Raw genomic sequence first — 20,555 nt, 5'->3', positions numbered from 1 at the left:
CGAGAAATACGTTTATTTTAACATCGCTATGTACCCTTTAATGCAAATCATGATATCTCGAACAAAATGAGACGCTAAAGAGTTCGTCGCATTTCGAAGTTTTTCTTTTTCTCCAACTACCGCCCGATATCATTCAGCGTTATTTCTTTCTCGTTCGCTAACATTATGCAACAGCTTTCTAAAATTCTTTATCGTCTATAATTTTATTTGAAAGAGCATGCTTTGTCTGAAGAGGATACATTAATGTAAATATAACGGCACTTTTTTAACAATTGTTTAATTCCGTACGCTGATGATTTAGGAAACTTCGTTCTTCTCGCCAGTTACCTTTATTCAGTAACGTTTCAAAATTTTTTATTCTTAAATTTTTGATAAGTGTGTCATTTATTAGCACTAACATTGTAATGTTAATATTTTCTTTGTATTTTTATTCATAGTAAGTCCGATAAAATCACTAACAGGGTATAACATATTTCAAATAAATAAAAATGCATACTGTTCATATACCGACAAAATTGATTAATTGGGCGAAAGTTGTCTTGGTTATAAAATAGTATTTGTAATATTTAATTTGTATTTATTAATTAATAAAACAGATTGTAGATTAAAATATTTAAAGAACACTTTGTTGTTTGAAGAAAACATGTTCATACATTACAGTTGATCCCAATTTGTTATATATATGTATTGCTAATCTTGCAAAATATGTTGCTATATTTTACGTGCGCGTGAATTCTACATATATACATATCGCTGTGCACTTGGCATGACCGTGTCTTTTAATAAACAAGGGTTATTATTAAATACATTAGTAATTTAGTAAACAATACAATATTAATATTAAATTATTATTAAGTAATAGCGAGAAATATATATTATGTATTCGTCGAGACGCTTGAAAGATCATAAAAATTTGAGAAAAATAATTTTGGGTTATGAGGAAAGCGAGAATCTCGAGTTTGGAGTCGTCTTTAATTCTTCAGAAATCGCTCCTGTTACGCGGGAAGCATCCCAGGTAGCGCACATGGTCTTTTTGACGTCAATTTAAGGTCATTTTTCGTCCAAGACGTCATATGTCATTTATATGACGTGTATTTGGCGTCTTATTGTGGACGAAAGTATGACGTCATGAAAAGGACATGAATTAGACGTTATTTTAAGACCAAATGTGGTACACAATAATTTTATTTTTATTTTTTGAGTTTTTCTTAATTAAAACAGACCCATATAGCATGAAGCTTGCAAGAGAATGCAGGAACGTTACAAGTTGCAATGCAATGTTGTAGAGACAATTGCAACATTTCGTTGAAATATTAGAACAAGATTGCAGAAATATTATAAGAATAATAGAAAATATATAGTACTATAACTTACTCCGTGAACATATATGCACATACATAAAGTAAAGATTGATTTTTTTTAGATTTCTTTCTTTAAATTTGATTTCTAATTATTTTTTAACTTTGATTCGATTCATTAAAAAAATTCTTTATTTTGTCAGGTAGCGTCTTTAGGTGTTCTCATATATTGTTAACATTATTATATTAATATTATATTATGTTAAATATACAAATTTTATATTAATAATTATTGTACATTAATTGTAATTATGTTATTATTTTTAACATTTACCGGTTATTATCATTAAACAATTTTTGAATACTATAAAGATATGTTATATAGGAGTATTAGCAACAAGGAAGCGCCCAGAGTCAAAGGATCACCACTAGTCCGTTCGATCATCGATGTCAAGCAACGTTAAGTGCGGTACTGACTTGGATGGGTGACCGCGCGGCTGTATGCACACACGAGATATACATAATAAATGTATTTTCTTTTTTTTTTATTTTTCTAAAATTCTTAATTCACAAAAGCATAACGGCATATACATACCTTTAAATGACTCATATTTATGTCATTTTTAGAGCATTTTTAAAATTATTATAAACTTACGTCATATACTGATGTAAATTTGACGTCATCCGATGACGTCACTTATGCTGTGACAAATGGCCGTCAATATAGGGTCATTTAGACGTCATACTGACCGTCAGTTTGACGTACGTTCTGGCGAATGCGTACGTAAAAAAGACGTCTAATTGACGACGTTGTGTTACCTGGGATGTTGTGCGAGGAAGTTGCAGGAGGTATTTGAACAGCGCACAGCGGCAAAACGAGTTTGCAGTCGTTTGTAATTTCTCAGAAATCGCTCCTGTTATGCGGGAAGTATGTTGAGCGAAGAGATTGCAGTAGATATTCGAGCAGCGGCACGCCTACCCTCACTTATTACCTATCGCCGGAACGGCGCGCGGCCCGGATGCCCCTCCCACGGCCAATCAGAGCGCTGGCGGGTATGCTTAGAGGGGTCAGAGGCTCCCGCGCTCTGACCAATAGCAGCGTGACTAAGCGGCGGCAATGTGGGGAGGCAACACCTTCGTTTAGAATATTTCTGTCAACCTCCTTGCTTAACATGCTATCCTGATACTTTTTGCCGACTTAAACGCGTGTTTTCGACGCTGAGAATCGCCATTTTCGCCTAACCTCTTAATAGAAAATGTACTTTTAACAATTTTTATTATGTTTCGTGCATCTCAAGCGTAATCAAATCCAGCTTTTTCCCTAATTATAAACTGACATTAAAATACACATTTTGTTGAATTATTGTACTTTTTATTAATTATATTCGTTTTAATTCCAAATAATTTCCGCGATAAAACATAAGCAAAGTAAGATAATCCATAACGCACATTTTTCTCGAAATAGTATCTTACAATACAAAATAACATTATAATGCAAATAACTTGTTAGCTAATTTATTTGTTTAATTAATACGCAATTATTAACTAATAAAAGCATCATATTAATGTATACATCTTTTTCGAAAATCGTTCAGTACGGCTCATTAGAATTCAGAGCTTCCTATTTTCGTTATATTATAGCATTTTGCAAGTGTATTCTAAAATCGTTTATCGTTTAATTCTTAGAAAATAATGCCGTGCATTAAAGTATACATATACATACATATGTACATGTATATTGTATTAAATTAATTTTTATTTCAAGATTTGATTAAAATTTCGTCCGGTAAAAACAGATCAATTTGTACAGGCTTTCCACCACCCCCGCCAACTTCAATTGACGGTCCTCTTTTCTTTAGATGTGTACTTTTCTATTATTTACTATTTTATTGCTATGGAATTTACAATATATAACATATAGCATGTACAATTTCTTTATTACAATTTAAAATTTACAATTTGTTTTACATCAAGAAGTAGCGTTAGACCACACTGCTCCCCCTAAAAGTTATAGGTATAAATAACGAGAAATACTGATGCGCAACTTAACAAGTCCACAATTAAGAATCTAAAAAAAATATATTTGTATCTTCATGTAAATGCCATGTATCTATATATATTATATATTTCGATATAATTTTATTAGGGATAATATATAGATTAAATCAATTATTTGTCATACATATATTTAATTGTGTAGAAGATGGGGCGACATTGATTTTTAAAAAATTGAAAAAACTCGGATATATAGAGCTAACTATAGACAGTTCGGTGATCAACGGGCGTGACAGGAACATAGCTTAATAGACTAACAATGGAAACTGGGTTAAAAAGTGAAAGGATCCAGATTGGAGAGAAGGAACGGCGGTAGAGTTCTATTCGAGCTTTCTATTCACTCGACGACAGTTTTGCGGTGCCCAAGAGGCGTCTCCTCCACTTTTTCACGCTGAAAGCGGAAAAAATTGCAAGTGGCTCTGAGAACGAGCGTTGTGTCAGCAGGGGTAGCCGAATCCTTTCTTCTTTTTTTTCCTTTTCAACGATTTTTTCGTCACGTGACGCGAAGAGAAAGGACTGTTGAAGAGATATCGAATTATGACTAGGCTTGGACATACCGTTGTCGTTGGCCATCAGCTAATACCCTCTATATCTGCCAAAAAATTATTATTTTACAACATTTTTTTATTACGGCACAAAATACACGATTCGACATAAAGAGATGATGCAAAAATGACAGAATACAAATTTTAAGTCACAAAAATATACTCAAGATTTCATTAATTTTTGGATGTAAATCCGTTAAATGACACAATAAGAGTAAAAACGTTTCTCTTTTACCGTTTTATAAAGCAGCGAGATGACCTTTATCGATGGAACGGTCTTCTAAAAGTGTCCACCAAATAGTTGGAAGCACGATACCGCGTTATTGCCATTTTTCTACCGGAACAAGTAATCGAATGGAAGAAAGAAGGGAAAGATTGGGGAAACATGAAATATACCTATCGGCCGAGATATAATCGAACGCGATTGCTCTGCGGAGACATTCAATAACTTGCACGCACGTGCTCCTGCAATCGTTACGTTCGTCGTGTTAACAACACTCAACTAGACTCTTTTCTCTATTTACAATTGGTACAACTTGTTTTATTTAAGTCAAATGTAATAAGTTTGGGAATATATATCGGCACGGCTGATAAAATCGATAAATCGAAATGTTTTATATTTTCTACGTGCAAGTTTCGCCAATATCCTCGACATATCGCTTTTTAAATTTTAAACTTATCTTAACTTTCATCATTACATTGCCATATAATATTTTATACAATTACAAATTATGTTTACATATATGTGATATTTTTATATATTTTACACACGATATACTAATATTAAGTAACTTATCATTTTTGTCACACCAGATGAAAAAATTGCGAAGCGTTACTGGTTTCACGTTTACGATTATGACACTATAGTTATTTCACTTTCTATATACGGGTAATGCATTAAGCAAAAATCGAGATCTAGTTTAAGGATCGTTGTTTGCAATTTCATGTAAGGTTGTTGCAGTTGAAGTCGTATGTAAATGATCATATTTATTTTATATAATATTAGAGATACTTGAGGTGAAATATGATAGCATTTACATGATATTTTCGGTAATATAGGATCAAAAGTTTGTGTATGAGTTTTCGCTACTACGCAGATATCATGTATTATTCATAGTAGCATCAGATGGGATAAGGGTCGCAAGATCTGTCTGATTCATCTCTTTCTATACTGATTAATTGTTTATTAGCTTAATTATTAACAATTATTCCATAGCTTTCTCTCGAATTTAATAACAGTAGCAATATAGATAATTGTATAAAGCACTTAGTATTGTGTGGAAATTACTTTACTTACATAAATATTTATTATATTTTGAATAATCTCTTTAATCTGTATTAATTTTTTCAAGCAATCTTTTGATATATATCGTGGTAAACCAAACATCACGACATAAAGCGTATTAGAAAACGATTAGTTATTAGTTTAAATCACCTCGAATGAGCTAAGATAGCTCAATTTTGATAATGCAGATGAACCGTTCGTATAGGGGAGGACTTGCGGAAGAAAGAAAAGATTGTGTTGGTATGAATCTGTTAAACGTAGCAGTTAATTCTTTCGGGGAGAGAAAGAGAAAGAGAGAGAGAGAGAGAAGAAGTGTTTAACGCAGGCACTTCTCTCGATGAGGCGCGTGTATAAATATGCAAGGATGGCATGAGTTACCACGAGGAGGGCTACTTGTATAGGGGCAAAAAATAATGTACAGGGTGATCCATTCAACCTGAATATAGCAGCTACAATGTTTGATATTTGTGATACTTTTAAGAAAAATTGGATTGCTCTTAATTATAAAGACATCAGCTTTGTGTTTTATTGTTTTCACACAAAAATACCTTTATCTTTATTAAAACAGATGAATATCTTTTTTGTGTTTTTTTTTGCATTTAAACAAGATCAAAATAAATCCATTAAAATATTGTTTTATATTTCAAGGTAGCTAATGGAATAGTTAAAAGAAGAAACCTGCATAAAAAGAAACCTGCAGTTATAAGTGAACCACCCCATAGATTCAGTCAGCCAGCGAGCGAGAGAGAAAGTTACAGCGTGATAAAGAGACGGGATTATAAGGGAATGAGAGGAAGAAAGGGACAGTCGGTGGCACAAAGAGGAAGGGTGCAGGGTGCTTAGGATCGATAGATATATAGAGGCAGAAAGGAACACAGGAAGCGTCTGACACCTGGGAAACTCCTGGGGATTCTTACGAGGTGATTCAACTCGAATTAATAAGCAAGTTTTTCAATACCGATCGATAATTCGATCATGCGTTTTTGCGTGATATGGGAACAAATTTCTCCATATCAGCGCTCACAATGTATTAGGGTTATTCCTAATACGCTTGTTGTCATCAAAATTATTGTACAAATAGATTTATATAAAAGTGATGCGAAATTATGCGTTTGATTTCTCGAAACAGAACAGTGTAATGTTAAAATGAATAAACATATATGCGTTATATGTAACGAGTGCATTGAAAGAATCAATTAATTATATAAATCTATTTGTACAATAATTTTGATGATAACAAGCGAATTTATATGTGGTGGTCGTCACGTATAACAAAAAATATTAATTTTTTTTCGTTTTTGATATAAATTCGACCACCATGACCTAGATTTTGATGCGTACTTTAATTCTAGACAAGAATTTTGCATTTCTATAAAGCCAATTAAAAGATTAGTGCTAAGAAAAAAACTGAAAAAAACCGGTTAGGATCACGGCTTTAGAGAATCACCTTAAGTTACAAAATTTAAAAAAAAATATCTTTATCTTTTTTTTATTAACTATTAAACGATAGTTTAACGGATAAAACTTTCCATATTTTTAATATTTTATAAAGACCAAAAAGAAAACTTAAGTTAATGGATAAGAGATTTTATGCTACATTATGTACGTGTTATCTATGTTCTGCAGATATTCTAGATTATCCAAATTTGAAGTTAAACATCAGAAACGCGCGGGCTTCAGGTTTTGACAGCTCAAGTACAAGCGATTAATTGGTCTGCCATCATCGTCGCTTTACTGTGTCCTTTGCAGCGCATGACCAGATGATCGTCATAAATACTCACAGTTAAATTACCATAAATCGTCGACGAAATTTTTGACTATCTTATCTTATTGTTTATTAGAAATTTATAGAAACAAAAATTTGAGAACAAAAAAATAGTTATATATGTTACATGTATATAAGATCGCGAGTACCTATATACGTATATATGTTTGAAGATTCGTGAAATATTCGACTAGGGATAGCCGAGATTAACCCGACAATTTTATGGCGACAGTAGGGATATCCGGCACATGTCGGGAGATGAATATCACGCTAGAATGGTACAGACACAGTTTATCCGCACTGTCAACTCGGCGGATTAAATTCCGATGCAATGTGGCCGTCTGTGAAATCCGGGAAAGTTACGATTAGCTCTAAAATTTTACAGAGTTAAATTTTTAAAACATGAAGATCGTTGTACTTGTAAATCATTGTACTTTTGTATAATGTTCGCCTTACCGCAAAAATCAGACAGGGAATTTTAAAAAAGTATTGTAAAAGATTTTGAAAAGCGTGACATTTATATCATAACATAATATGGATATGTGTGATACAAATGTGTAAAATAAAAATGTCTGATATTTTCTAAAAAAAAAAAATATATATATATATATCTCTATGTATATATAGGTATACATTATTTTGAAATATTATAAGAACTGCAACCGCACTCTTTTATGAGTCAGAGTGCGTGAATATGATATTCTTCTTATAGGGATGAGTAATACATAAAAGGGAGGCGCAAAGTGTTAACATATCGAAGCAAGCAGCGGATACTTGAAGCACCCCTATGACTCCTCCGCTTTTCATCTTCTCCTCTCATATCGTTTCCACTTTCCCTCTTTGACAAATCTTAATCTTCCAGGAACGCATCTTTGATCTAATTTCTTTTTTAGAAAAAAGAACTTTGAGTTTTCTTTATGATAAGTTTAAGATAACTATTGATATTAGGTAACATTAATGACATAATATGTCTGCCCTGGTGATTATGATGTTGCGTATGTTACCATAATGGATGCACCATACATCTGTGCGCGTTACACGCATCGAGAGTGCAATGTATGTAACGCAGTTTGATTTATGCAGCTGCTAAATGCGATCTCTATTAAGCGTATACTTTGTATATGGACTCTAGAGTGTGGTAAATCACGAGGGTGTAGCACCGGGTGCTCTCCCACGGGATATATTAATATAATTGTGTCCCAAAGTACCAAGTTCGACACCGTCAATGTTCGGCCGAGCTTCAAAAATAATTAACAGTCTGACTCCGCATTTCTTAGCTCGACTGGCATCATCTGTCATTTAGGAACAAATCGCCTGTTTCATCTACAGTTTAAATTTATTAAAATAATAAATAGCTTAATTAATTTGTTTTCGGACGAAGATGCGAGAGCGTAACGCGTTTTCTAGTGTAATGCTACAACGACAGTCGATGATATAAAAAAAACTTACGATAATTCATTCCTAATATTTCAAGAATATTTCTTTAAAGTTATATGTTAGAATTTGATAATTTAACGAAGATTTATTATAATTATTATGGCTATATATATATGTTATATGTAACATAATTTATTACACATATATATCCAAGTAAACATTGACGATAATATTTTACTTGAAAGTTACCGAGGCACGAAGTCTCTTGAATATTTCAAATATTTTGCATATATAAGTAATCAGAACCTTATTACAGCTCATCTTCTTCGTAAAGTACAAATTCTTCTCGCAGAGAACGTACTCGGGGGTTGCTTCAACAAAGAGGTAACAACCACCCTCATAAGCGTGACAACTCACGTGTCTGCCCACGCAGTAACTCGTGCATACACGCGTGAAACCGAGCACGTGAATAGGGGAGCGGGCTTTGATTCGGACTTTCAAGCGACTCCACGAGAACTTTACGAGGAGTACAACGGTACAACGAGGGTCGGTGGTGCTCTCTCCACATGTAGAAGACCTCGGGGAAATCCTAATATTTTAACCAGCGCCAGCGGCGAAGTAAAGGACTCGCGCGAGCAGAGCACTGAAAGGGAAATGGGGTGTTGTGCTGCGAGTCATCCCTGCGTCTACCCTCGTAGACGACCGTCTACATACGTACATATCCGTATGCGGTATGCTTCCCCTGGAGGGAAGTACTTGCAATTAACGCGGTAAGTCTCGGCTATTGCAAGGGGTGCGCCGCTCCTTCACCGGTCACCCTTATTCTCGGGTTCTTTCGGCTCCGATTCCCATTCCAAGTGAGCTTGGACTACTCGGAGGAGACGAGCTGGAATCTGCGCTCAGTTATTTGTCAGCGACACGTATATAATTTTCACACTTGTAACGCGTAATAATGCGACACAATATTGTTCGTTATATTAAAGAATGTTTTGCGCGCAAACATTCTCTCTCTTTTTCTTGTGCTTGTAAACGATCTTCATTTTCCTTCAACGAGATTGCGCGAGCATATTCTTGATGTGTCCATTCGAGGGTGGACTTTCTTTCCCCAGGGACCCCAGGCCGGAAATGCGACTTAGTCATCGACTGTCCTTTGTGCCGCTACTAAGTGCAGACCCGTGTAAAATTCTGACGGTACGGTCATCTCGATTCTCGAATTTTCAGATATCTCTAATATTATATAAAATAAATATCATCATTTACATACGGCTTCAACTGCATCAACCTTACATGAAATTGCGAACAACGATCCTTAAACTAAATCTCGATTTTTGCTTTTAATACATTATCCGTATATAGAAAGTGAAATAACTATTTTGCTTTTCTATTTTCATGTTTATTTTCAATTGCCATAACTGTTTCATGTTAAATTAAATGGAATTATTTGTCAAAGACAATATATCCTTTCCATCTCGCGATAATGAGGACGAGAGTAGTTTAGGTCCGCGTCTGAGTCGACAACCCCTTATATAGTTTCCGTCACAGTCAGTTAAAGCGTTGACAGTCGAGCGAGTTACATCAATGACAGTGGAATGCAGTTCCGGCATTCCATTTCTGTCGCTAGCAGAGAAATCACATTTTATCGTTTGAGACGGAAACGACTCTCTCTCCATGAGACGACAATATAGCTATAACTTTGTTGCGAGGTATTATTACTCGTTCCAACCGATAAATGGAAAGTGCTAAATGTTCGGCATACATATTTTAACTGTCAACTTATCGGACCCAATTAAACGCACGTGCCGCCAATAAAACAACAAACAAAATACAATAACTAACGAGATTAGGCATCGTTATTCATTATGCAGAAATTTTAATATTTTATTTCTGCTTTCAGATAAATCTTTTTTGCAACTAAAAAATAAATAACATATAAAATAAATAATAAAGATATATATATAATAGAAAAGTATATTGTATACAATTTGCACATTATATTTATGTTTGTTTCGCAGCATTATTTTGTTTATATAAAATTATCCCAAGAAAAACAAAATAAAAAATTTGTGTGTGTGTGTGTGTGTGTGTGTGTGTTTATGTTTATGTTTGTTTATGTTTTTTTTTTATGTTACACATATAAATATATTATATATTACCTATGTATAACGTAACTTGGAGAGCCAGCTCGAGGTACAGTAAATCACTTTTTAATAGGAAGAGTGGAAAGGACGGAAAGGGCTATTTAGTGCCTTCTGAATAAATTAAAATTAGCACCAGAAAAAAAAGACGAGCTATAAACACCGTCGCATGACGGAGAATTCACTCAACCACGAACGAAAGCCCGGACGCGAACCATCGGCAATCGCCTTTGTACCGACGTTGGCGGCGCCGGCGTCGCGACGCCACCCCCGCATATCGCACACTCTACCACCCCGAAGGTAGACACGCGGCTGCTTCCTCCGTCACGTTTTCCCGAGCCCTGTCTGACACCCTCTCGCCTTCGGTCGCCTTCGGTCGGTGGTGGTCGGTGATGGTCGGTGGTGGTTCCCCATGCGCGCAGAGGGCGGAAAGAGTCCCCCGTTCGCGGGCGTGGGGTTGCGCGCGCATTATCTACCCCCTCTGGGTGTCCGGTACATAATCGAACTGGGAGCGCCGTGGTGGTCGTCGTCAGTTCCGTAAGACGGGGCTAAATTTCATTTCTAAAATGAGAACATAGTTTAGCTAAAACGAGAGAAGATCGAGCCGATGTAAAAACGCGAAACGCGGAGTGAGGGAAGGTTTCGTCGTGATAGAGCTTCCTCGTCGTGATACAGAGAGCTCCGATCTCCGATCTCCGATTTACAGCCCGGCCGCGAGCGCAATCACGCCGCTTATCGCTGAATTGTAACGATTCTCTTCGATGCACGAGTGCACGCGGGATAGAATGATAGTACGACTCGAGGAAAGGAGGGTAATCTCTCCTCCAAGTTTATACGCGCCAGCCTGATCCGAGTGTGTCTAAGATATCGCCAAACCGGGCAAACTCCACGTCAAGTCAAATTCGTCGTTTCGCGAGTGCCAAGCAGTAGTAGAGTGGATATCGTCGGCGAGAGTTAAGTGGGATTTTGGTCGTGAAGGGTTGGCGGAGGAGAGCCGATCGCGGCCGATTTCGTCGGGGTTCAGCCACGTTCCAGCCACGTTCCAGACGAGACAGGATACCGTGAGGTCTCTCCTCGAATCACAATGGCGCCCAACTCCGTGTTCGTGGAATCGTGGCCGGTCACGATCGACTGATGGAACAGCAGCAGGCATCTTCATGGCATTCTAAATATCGACGTAAATCATAAATATCCCCCTGTGTCTATCCGTGTCCGCTCGATGCCGCGCTAATTCAAATGAGCGGACTACAAGCTAATCGTCGTTCCCTAAAACGTCTCCGGTAGTCTCGACGGTGTGCGGTGCACGGTGCACGGTGAAAGAGGCAACATGAAAAGAATTCGCAAGAGGCATCCGCCAAAAATAAAAGAAGATTATGTCAGATCGTCACAGTGATAATGCGTGTAGTGAGTGTGATTAGGTGCATGATGCTCTCGCCTGGAAGTATTTGGCGGTTTCTCATCGCCTATTATCGTCCAGTGAATATGTTGCCTATTATCGAGGAGTAAAAATTTGGGCTGACGACAGTGAGATGGATGCACATGACCCGCGATTTACAACAGTTCTCAATTAATTCGAGCGGAAGAGATACAGCGGTCCGAGGCCATCTGACGACCGCTTCCATTCGTAAATAATCTGTGCTCGAGTCGAAACGTATGCGATGTTTTTTGAAAGAAAGGAATGGACGAGTACCGACGATAAACTGACATTTCACGCGTATATCGCATCTATTGTCTATCTCGCATTCGAACTGCTACCCGAATGAAACTAAGAAAATATACGATAACTCAAAAACAATTTATTCGTTAAGTTGTTCTCGAAGCATTTCCCGTATTCCATCGTTCCAAGTTATATTATACCATGACAAAGAGCACGATGTCGCGTGAAATCGTGATAGAACACGGCAGACCGGTACCAGACCTCGCAAGGAAGTGATAACGACGAGCGAAGAGTGCGGAGAGAAGGAAAGGATCGTGATACGTTCGACATCGGCCGTTTTTACACGATAACCCTTCAACCTGGCGGACCAAGAAGAAGGTAGCGGCTCGGCGGCGATGCAGGGCAAGGAGAGCCCCGTTGGGTCCAACACCCAAGAGACCCATCAGTACGTCGGCCCGTATCGGTTGGAAAAGACCTTGGGAAAAGGCCAGACTGGTGGGTGGTGCACGGTCTCTCCCTCCACCCCCCCCTCTCTCTCTCTCTCTCCCTCTCTATTGCAAATCTCCGTTGCAATCGTTATTGAGATCGACGATAGCCACAGGAATGTCTAATCAAATCAAGTCAGAATGCGGCGTTTAATCAAGTTCTGCATATTCGAAGGGATATAAGTACGAAATCTCGCACACGCGCTTTTCAGTGATAGAGTTTCGCAGCAACTGTTTTCTAATAGGAAATACTGAATTCACCAAACAATTGAGGTTTAAACTTTAGATACGTTGGTCGATACAAATTTGCCGCGAAACTTTCGCGGGACTTGAAGGTCTGCCGCATATTGTGACATAGAACACGTGTGTAATTCTCACGGATTATCTCGCTGCCCACGCAACCTTCCTAAACGAGGATATATTTTTCATGTCTCTTGAATCTATTTGAGGGATTGAGAATTCTGTTATCGCAATGACACAATGAGAATGGAGAGAAAAATTTGAAACGTTTAAATGATGATAACTAACGCGAGTTATCGCGGCACAACGATAATGGGATCGAATCGAAGCCATTCCGCGGCCGTGCACGACAAGACTACTAGCCTTACGGCATCGTTGCATTTTCGTGAGCCAGCCGTTCAATTCGGATTAGCTCACAGCGTAACTGTGACACGTGCAAATTCTCGGAGAATAGATATACACATTTTTTATATATATGTAACTTTCATCGAGGGGGTACATCGAGAAGGCTCGAAAAACAATCGATATTTTGAATATATTGTTGCGCATACATATTTACGAATGGTAACGCTGTAAACTTGTACAAGTTTTCTTCTGCAAGCAATTCGTAAGTAATCGCAATTTAACTTACAATGTGTGTTGCAACATATTTATATTCTTTGTCAGAATATATTTAAAAATAAATCAGAATAATTAAAGAGATTAGATAAAAAGCTTTTCGCGATATAAATTATAAGAAAAATAAATGAAAGAACAATGCAAATGTTTTACGAAAAGCTCGCGTACGTAAAGATTTGAAGAGAGGGGGGAATCTAATGCCACACTAATTTGCTCTCACTTCGAAGACATTCGATGCTATTATACGATCGATACTGACATCGTACTAATTATGCCATATAATGGTTATATAGGTATAGGCAGAGAATTAGAAACGTTTTGAACTTGAATGAAATGTAATCGCAGCGGTATCCCTATAATAATAATATTTCATACCTAAAATATATTAGAAAATTACATTTGTTTATCGCTATATACATAATTATAAGTTGATAGAATCAGATTATATTCTCTCCAAGAGTCGCTGAAGGGCGTGAACCACTAAAAGAACATAAAAGAAGCCAAAGAAAACGATGAAAGGGGGAGGGAGAAAAGGAAGATTTAATTTCTAAATATCTCTCCGTTCTTGAACTCCGCTCTAGGTATAACTCGGAACTTGGTACTCTAATAACAAATGTGGTTACGGTTCAAAGTTTAAGAGCTCTCCCGCTTTCTGCCACGTTCGCTGTACGAAAAAGAACTCGACGACAATTGTAAATCTTTATGAAGCAGTTAATAAGCGTTTTTAATTAAATGCCACCAGTCCAGGAGGACTGGAAAGTAATAACGTCGACGACAACAAACGTATACCAAAGAAAAAAAGAATTCGCCGATTTGCGTGCGCGTGTGTACTCCGCGTTGCGTTCCGCGTACAAACACGGGGGAGTAAATTAGCAATATTAAGATGAGACATTCTTCTCTTTTTCAGTGAGCACTTTTTACTTGTTATTCATCTTCTGTTCAGATAGAATATCTAGAAATGCAACTCTCGATACACAGATGCGAGGCTTAAATAGAAATTTGGTTCTTCGATCAACACGTAATTTCGTGAAAGCTCGTTAATGAATTCACGGCTCGGCTTTCAGCGGATGAGTCTCGTGGTGGTCATTTCCTCTGGCGGACTATATCGATCCCATATGCATCTCGAAAGGGGTGCATGCTCCGGCACGTGACAATACGGCACGTTAATCATACGAATGAATTCCTCTCCACGCTTTGAATTCTGTGACCCACACGCAGGCGAGGTAATGAAATTGCCGCTCATGCTCGCGACATAAGTGTGCGCGGTTTGAATTATAACCGGCGCGGACGGCGGAATCGATGGAGACGTTAGAAAGAAGAATATATAACCGCTTGCGAGGGTTACGATGATTCTCGCGGGAACAAAGATGCTAAAAACGCGATAAGTACCTCGGTACCTGTTAAGCTTGGTGGGTGAATTGTAAATTGTAATTATAAAAAAAAAAAACGATGAATCGGCATTACGTTGACGTATATTCGGGCAACGCTTTAACCGCCAAGTATTTTTTTTAAATATAAAACTTATCTTTTGCTTCTTGTCACGTATTCGAAGCAGATTCGAGATTAAATATATTAATGTCGTATAAATTTAAATACTAGAAAGATTCGTCGTCAAAACTTTCAGCTGTTCGATATACTAACAAAAGACATAACTCGTTTAAATGCACGAGTTATGCACCTAAAATTTAATCTTGACAAATATATATGTTTTAAATTGCGTACGACGGGTCCGAAGGTTTCTCTCTGAAAATGCATATGCTATCGACACCGTTAAATCATGGATGACGTAAATCGTTTGGGGGAAGTGCACTTTAACTCTCGATGGTCTCAATAGCCGCTAATGCAATTGCCGCACCGGTTTTGACGGGAAACGTCGCGTCCGTTTAATTCCATAGGAATTGTCATCTCGTCAATCACTGACGAGACTTAATCTCACGCATTTCGATTGAGAATGGCTGAAAGATGACCATCGATCATAAAAAGTGTCTTGGACTATTTATAACATTCTAGCGTAACGTCACAGAAACGTAACATATTTTTAGATGATATTTAAATATGTGCACGTGCGATACAGATTCAGAGAAGCTGACGCGTACGTGAAAAATTATTTTTCACTCGAGTAATCAAAACACGTTGACCACTTCGCGAGAATCGAATTCCTGCTCCTTTAATCCTTCGGATAGACGCGACTCGTTAGGAGGATTCTTAATTGCTCTCCATCGTCGATTCACAACGAACCAGTTTCTTTCTGTATTTTTCTTTTTTTCTTCTTCCCTTGAACGCTTATCTGCTTAAGCCATGTATTATACAGCCGTCGTAGCGCAGCCATTTAAGTGGATAAAGACATTGTATGGCGCGACTCGTCGTCGACTTCCGACAGCGATTTAATAAACCAATTTTGTGCCAACCTCATAAATCCCATTTTTGCATTGGCTCTTCTTCTTCAAGCGTATTTTTTATCGCTTGTCGTTATAAAGGTTCGTAAATCTGATCTGTTGGGCGTATATACAATTGTAATTATGCTTCGTAATTTGTCTCTAATGTGACACGCGTAATTCATATTACTGTCGAGTAGATATAGCTACAAAACGATGCGATGTGATAGGATCCGCAAGAATTTAATCGACAAAACATTTCTCGTGACTGTAACGGGCATTTTGTATCACACACAAATTAACATGCGCTTGATTAAAGCAACGTTATCAGGTATTCATACGTTACCGCGAATTCGGCCGATACAATAGCGCGTAATTAGGAATATATTGTGAGGAGCCTACACGGAGCGAATAATAACAAATCGATACATTTGTATTTGATTAACTTGAAATTGTTAATATATTTCAGAATACTACATAACAAACTGATAAAATTACGACTGTTCGAAGCTTTTTCGTAGAAACCTAAACCGCCAACGCTATCAAACTTCTCACAATTTACCAAGTGGAAAAAATACCAAATTGCTCGAGTAAAACCATTGTGTTTGTCTGTCCGGGATAATAGTGTTTACATATCATCGCATACTCGAGAAATAACTCAATCCCCAAGTAATTTGTGCACGTTCTGGACTGATGGCTTGATCGATATTTTTATCATTTTTGATGTTCAACTATGACCGCAAAATCGTGGCAAATTAATAAAAATTAAAAATAAGATTTTGAAATTACGTTAAAGTAGAAAATAAAATAATAATCGAATTATCTCTATCATAGTGTTATATCATCATAGAGATCAAACAGTTTTAATAATTAATAATATAAGGAAACTTTGTCGACTTTTGATATATGCTCGCATAAGATAAATATTTTAATAGTTTTTTTTTTAATTTTAGGTTTAGTTAAACTCGGCGTGCATTGTGTGTTGGGCAAAAAGGTGGCGATCAAGATTATCAACCGCGAAAAGCTTTCGGAGTCCGTGTTGATGAAAGTGGAGCGTGAGATCGCCATTATGAAACTGATCGACCATCCGCATGTGCTCGGCCTCTCGGATGTGTATGAAAACAAAAAATATCTGTAAGCATTATTGATGAAAATGTGAAACTTTAAAGTTATAATAAACGTCACGTTTATCACATTTTATATGTTCTTTCAAGATATCTTGTTTTGGAACATGTCTCGGGCGGGGAGCTGTTCGATTATTTGGTTAAAAAGAGCAGACTGACCCCGAAGGAAGCAAGGAGATTTTTTCGACAAATAATTTCTGCATTAGATTTTTGTCACAGTCATAATATATGGTGAGTCGCGTGTATTGTCGTTTATAATTGTCCATCCACGAAAACATTCGGACAAAACTTACACATTTGATTTTGTTATTACTTTTAGCCACAGAGATTTGAAGCCTGAGAACTTGTTGCTCGACGAGAAGAATAACATTAAGATAGCGGATTTCGGAATGGCGTCCTTACAACCTGCGGGCTCTATGCTGGAGACCAGTTGCGGATCACCTCATTACGCTTGCCCCGAAGTCATTAGAGTGAGAGCCCTTAATTACAACCAATTTGCGAATATCAAATTACATGTAGAAATGATATATTAAGTGAGTAACAGCTATTTGAGCTCAACGTCATAGAACCATTTGCTTCCTTTTAACAGGGTGAGAAGTACGACGGTAGAAAGGCGGATGTGTGGTCCTGTGGGGTAATACTTTACGCGCTTCTGGTAGGCGCCTTACCCTTTGACGACGACAATCTGAGAAAATTGTTGGAGAAAGTTAAGCGCGGATTGTTTTACATACCGCATTTTGTGCCACCCGAGTGTCAGAATTTGCTTAGAGGCATGATAGAGGTTGATCCCGAGAAAAGATTGACGGTAAGACGCTTTTTATCTCTTTCTAGTTTGCAATATTTTCTCTCTCTCTCTCTCTCTCTCTCTTTCTCTCTAAATATGTTAATATCAAATGTATTTACAAACGCCAAGACATTTTCTTTTTAAATAAAGCAATGTTAATTTTTTTTAGTTAACAGAAATAAATAGGCATATTTGGGTAACGGCGGCGGGTAAGGGCGAATTGGAATTAGAACTGTCGATGATGGATGTAGTGCAGACGCACGTTATTCCGTCCGTGGAAGCGATCGATCCCGACGTGCTACAGGCGATCGCTAGTCTTGGTTGCTTCAAGGAGCGCGACAAACTCATTCAAGAGCTGCTCAGTCCAAAGTAAGATAAGACTTAAGACTCCTCTCTCGTAGAAAGCTCGTAGAAAGCTCGTAGAAATTGTAGCTTGTAGTACAGCTTAAAGCTGTAGTTTGAATTTAGTTTCCGTACGTTTGATTGTAAGTGTTGGAAAAGTATTGAGAAAAGTAACTGTGGGATCTGATTCGCGTAAATGTTCTTTCAGCCACAACACGGAGAAGGTGATATACTTCCTGCTGTTAGAGAGAAAGCGAAGAAGACCGGCGTGTGAGGACGAGCTCGAGGTGATGAGAGGTGGCATGCGAGGATCCGCGGGACAATTAGAGGCTGATCCGCCAAGAAAACGGGTGGATACGTGTAGAGTGAACGGAAGTACCGCGCTCAATCTCGGACAGATCAGTCATGGCTCGCCTTTGACGCCCAGAAGACAGTCCAGGTAAATTCACGTAAATTCGAATGGAGAGAATTAAAAATGTTACGTGACAGATCGTTTTTATATTTTATTTTATCGTCTTGTTGCGTGAAGAACGAAATCGAGAATATCCCGATTGCCGCGTGTTCTGCTCGTTCCGATAAAACTAATGCGTCAACCGTACTCAACGAGAACGTGCTGTAAGGGCAAGCAGCCGCAAGCAGCTGTGCCGGCTGTGCGTTTCGCTTCAAACTGGCCAGCAATCGCGTGACAACGTCAGTTATCCGTAAATGTCGCGTGCACCGTATCACATGTCTCCCCGCGTTATTTTTCCTCCCTTTTTTTCGTCGATCCTGCATTTACAAGCCTGAATTCACGTTAGGTGCGAATTACATTTTGATTTGTTTATTTCCCATTCAATTACATATTATATTATATACCAACCAAATTTCAATCGTAGCATCTAATTTCCTTCGTGATTTAAAGTGGATGATTCCGTTAATTAAATCGTTAATTATTTGCAGCACGAGACATCACGCGCGTCGATCACCGAGCACAGGTGGATGTCACACTCATGCGTCTCATTCGCACACGTCGACGCCGGGCAGCTCGCCGTTGCATGCACCTGCTGGTTTGCTAAGTCCCCACAGAGCGATGCCGACGTCGCACGTGGGCCAGACGATCGCATGCGGTGCACACAGATTGTCCATTGGTGGCAGTACCACTGCTACTATTGCCGGAAACGGCGGCAGTCCCACGAGTCAAAGCGTCCCGACGCCGACGCCGGCACTCGCCAACGTCGGTATTGAACTCAATGATGTACAGCCTGGTAAGTTTGTTATAAATATTATCCTTAAAATTGTATCTCTTACTCTTACTTTGAAAATATTGTCTCACTTGTTCGCCCTACTCTATATCGGTAAAATATAATAATTCAAATAATTCGTGTACTATTTTAAAATATTTTAACATATTATACTGTTGCATGTTCGGTAGTATCGCTGTAAAAATTTAACACTAACACAGGAGTAACGCGGAACTATATATTTATATACGTGCAATTTATATATATTTATGTAATTATTATCCTGTACTATTTACTTTTTCTGTTCTTCAAAGTGCTCTCTTCAAACATTTTCAAATTTTGAACACTTTATATGTGTATGTGCGTGAAGAAAAGCGCGCGCGCGCGCGCGCGTGTGCGTGTGTGTGTGTGTGTGTGTGTGTGTGTGTGTGTGTGTGTGTGTGTGTGTGTGTGTGTGTGTGTGTTTCATATACCTACATATATATATGCACAGTTGTGGACTAGATGTATCGGTATTGTACAACATCGATAATCACTTAAGTTAACTGTTGCTCTTAAAGACTACTACCCCATAAGCATGGCATAGCAGATTGTATTACGCTAAGTGCTCTCGTATTTATCGCTTAACCGCGAGATTGTGTATCAATGTTTAAATAGAATCCTCGATGTGATTAGTATCTTACGTTTAACTGAACATTACTTTGATTTACATTTAGGACTCGCGTTATAATTAAACGAAATTGCGTAATTTTGCCTCACGCGACAGCTTTCCTTCTTATTTCGATCAACCATCACCTCTACTTCGAACAGAAATTTCGAAAAATAACTGATTAATTAAAGAGAAAGAGTAAGCAAACTTTTTAGCGCTTTTAAGATAAGTCAAGTATGTTTTTTAAGATATGGCTCGTTTCGCAGTAGTTGCGGTCGGCGTTACACCGCCGGGCTCTCCTCACACGGGAGCGGGATCTGGAGCTCATCACTGGAGATCGCGATTAACCACGATCAAGAATTCTTTCCTGGGCAGCCCCAGATTTCATCGTCGTAAATTGCTCACTAGTACCGAGGAGGTATGTGCTGTAACAGATATAATAAAAATATAATTTATTTCTTGTCGTTACACACATATTTAATATTCAAATTAATCGCAATACACATCAGAGTTATTAGTGAAAATCGCAGTTTTTCAGTCAGCGCGCGATTTAGTTTTTTTCCTTAACAAAAATCAAATATCGATGGATGTTTCTGTAATT

General features: G+C 37.8%; 1 protein-coding gene and 1 long non-coding RNA gene across 4 annotated transcripts in view; one reads left to right on the top strand and one right to left on the bottom strand.

Moving 5' to 3' along the window:
- Positions 1–10,782: 10,782 nt before the first annotated feature.
- Positions 10,783–20,555, top strand: part of Sff (sugar-free frosting) — a 19,299-nt gene continuing 9,526 nt past the window's right edge. The window contains exons 1-9 of one of the 2 annotated variants that reach the window (XM_071774842.1): positions 10,783–12,612; positions 16,789–16,969; positions 17,050–17,190; positions 17,279–17,429; positions 17,549–17,764; positions 17,913–18,112; positions 18,294–18,524; positions 19,025–19,329; positions 20,221–20,372. In XM_071774842.1, coding sequence (XP_071630943.1) covers positions 12,513–12,612; positions 16,789–16,969; positions 17,050–17,190; positions 17,279–17,429; positions 17,549–17,764; positions 17,913–18,112; positions 18,294–18,524; positions 19,025–19,329; positions 20,221–20,372 — 1,677 coding nt within the window. In that variant the 5' untranslated portion in view covers positions 10,783–12,512. The remainder of the gene's footprint in view (positions 12,613–16,788; positions 16,970–17,049; positions 17,191–17,278; positions 17,430–17,548; positions 17,765–17,912; positions 18,113–18,293; positions 18,525–19,024; positions 19,330–20,220; positions 20,373–20,555) is intronic. The other variant, XM_071774843.1, reaches the window with a different exon arrangement.
- LOC139810930 (uncharacterized) overlaps positions 18,576–20,555 on the bottom strand; it is a 12,933-nt gene continuing 10,953 nt past the window's right edge. Inside the window, exons 3-4 of one of the 2 annotated variants that reach the window (XR_011731516.1) lie at positions 18,945–20,379; positions 18,576–18,867 (exon numbers count right to left, since the gene is read on the bottom strand). This is a non-coding gene — a long non-coding RNA (uncharacterized lncRNA). The other variant, XR_011731515.1, reaches the window with a different exon arrangement.

Source organism: Temnothorax longispinosus, chromosome 4 (genome assembly GCF_030848805.1).
Source record: "Temnothorax longispinosus isolate EJ_2023e chromosome 4, Tlon_JGU_v1, whole genome shotgun sequence".
NCBI lineage: Eukaryota > Metazoa > Arthropoda > Insecta > Hymenoptera > Formicidae > Temnothorax > Temnothorax longispinosus.
The sequence above is the reverse complement of the archived record's forward strand: the minus strand, read 5'-3'. Positions and strand labels throughout refer to the sequence as shown.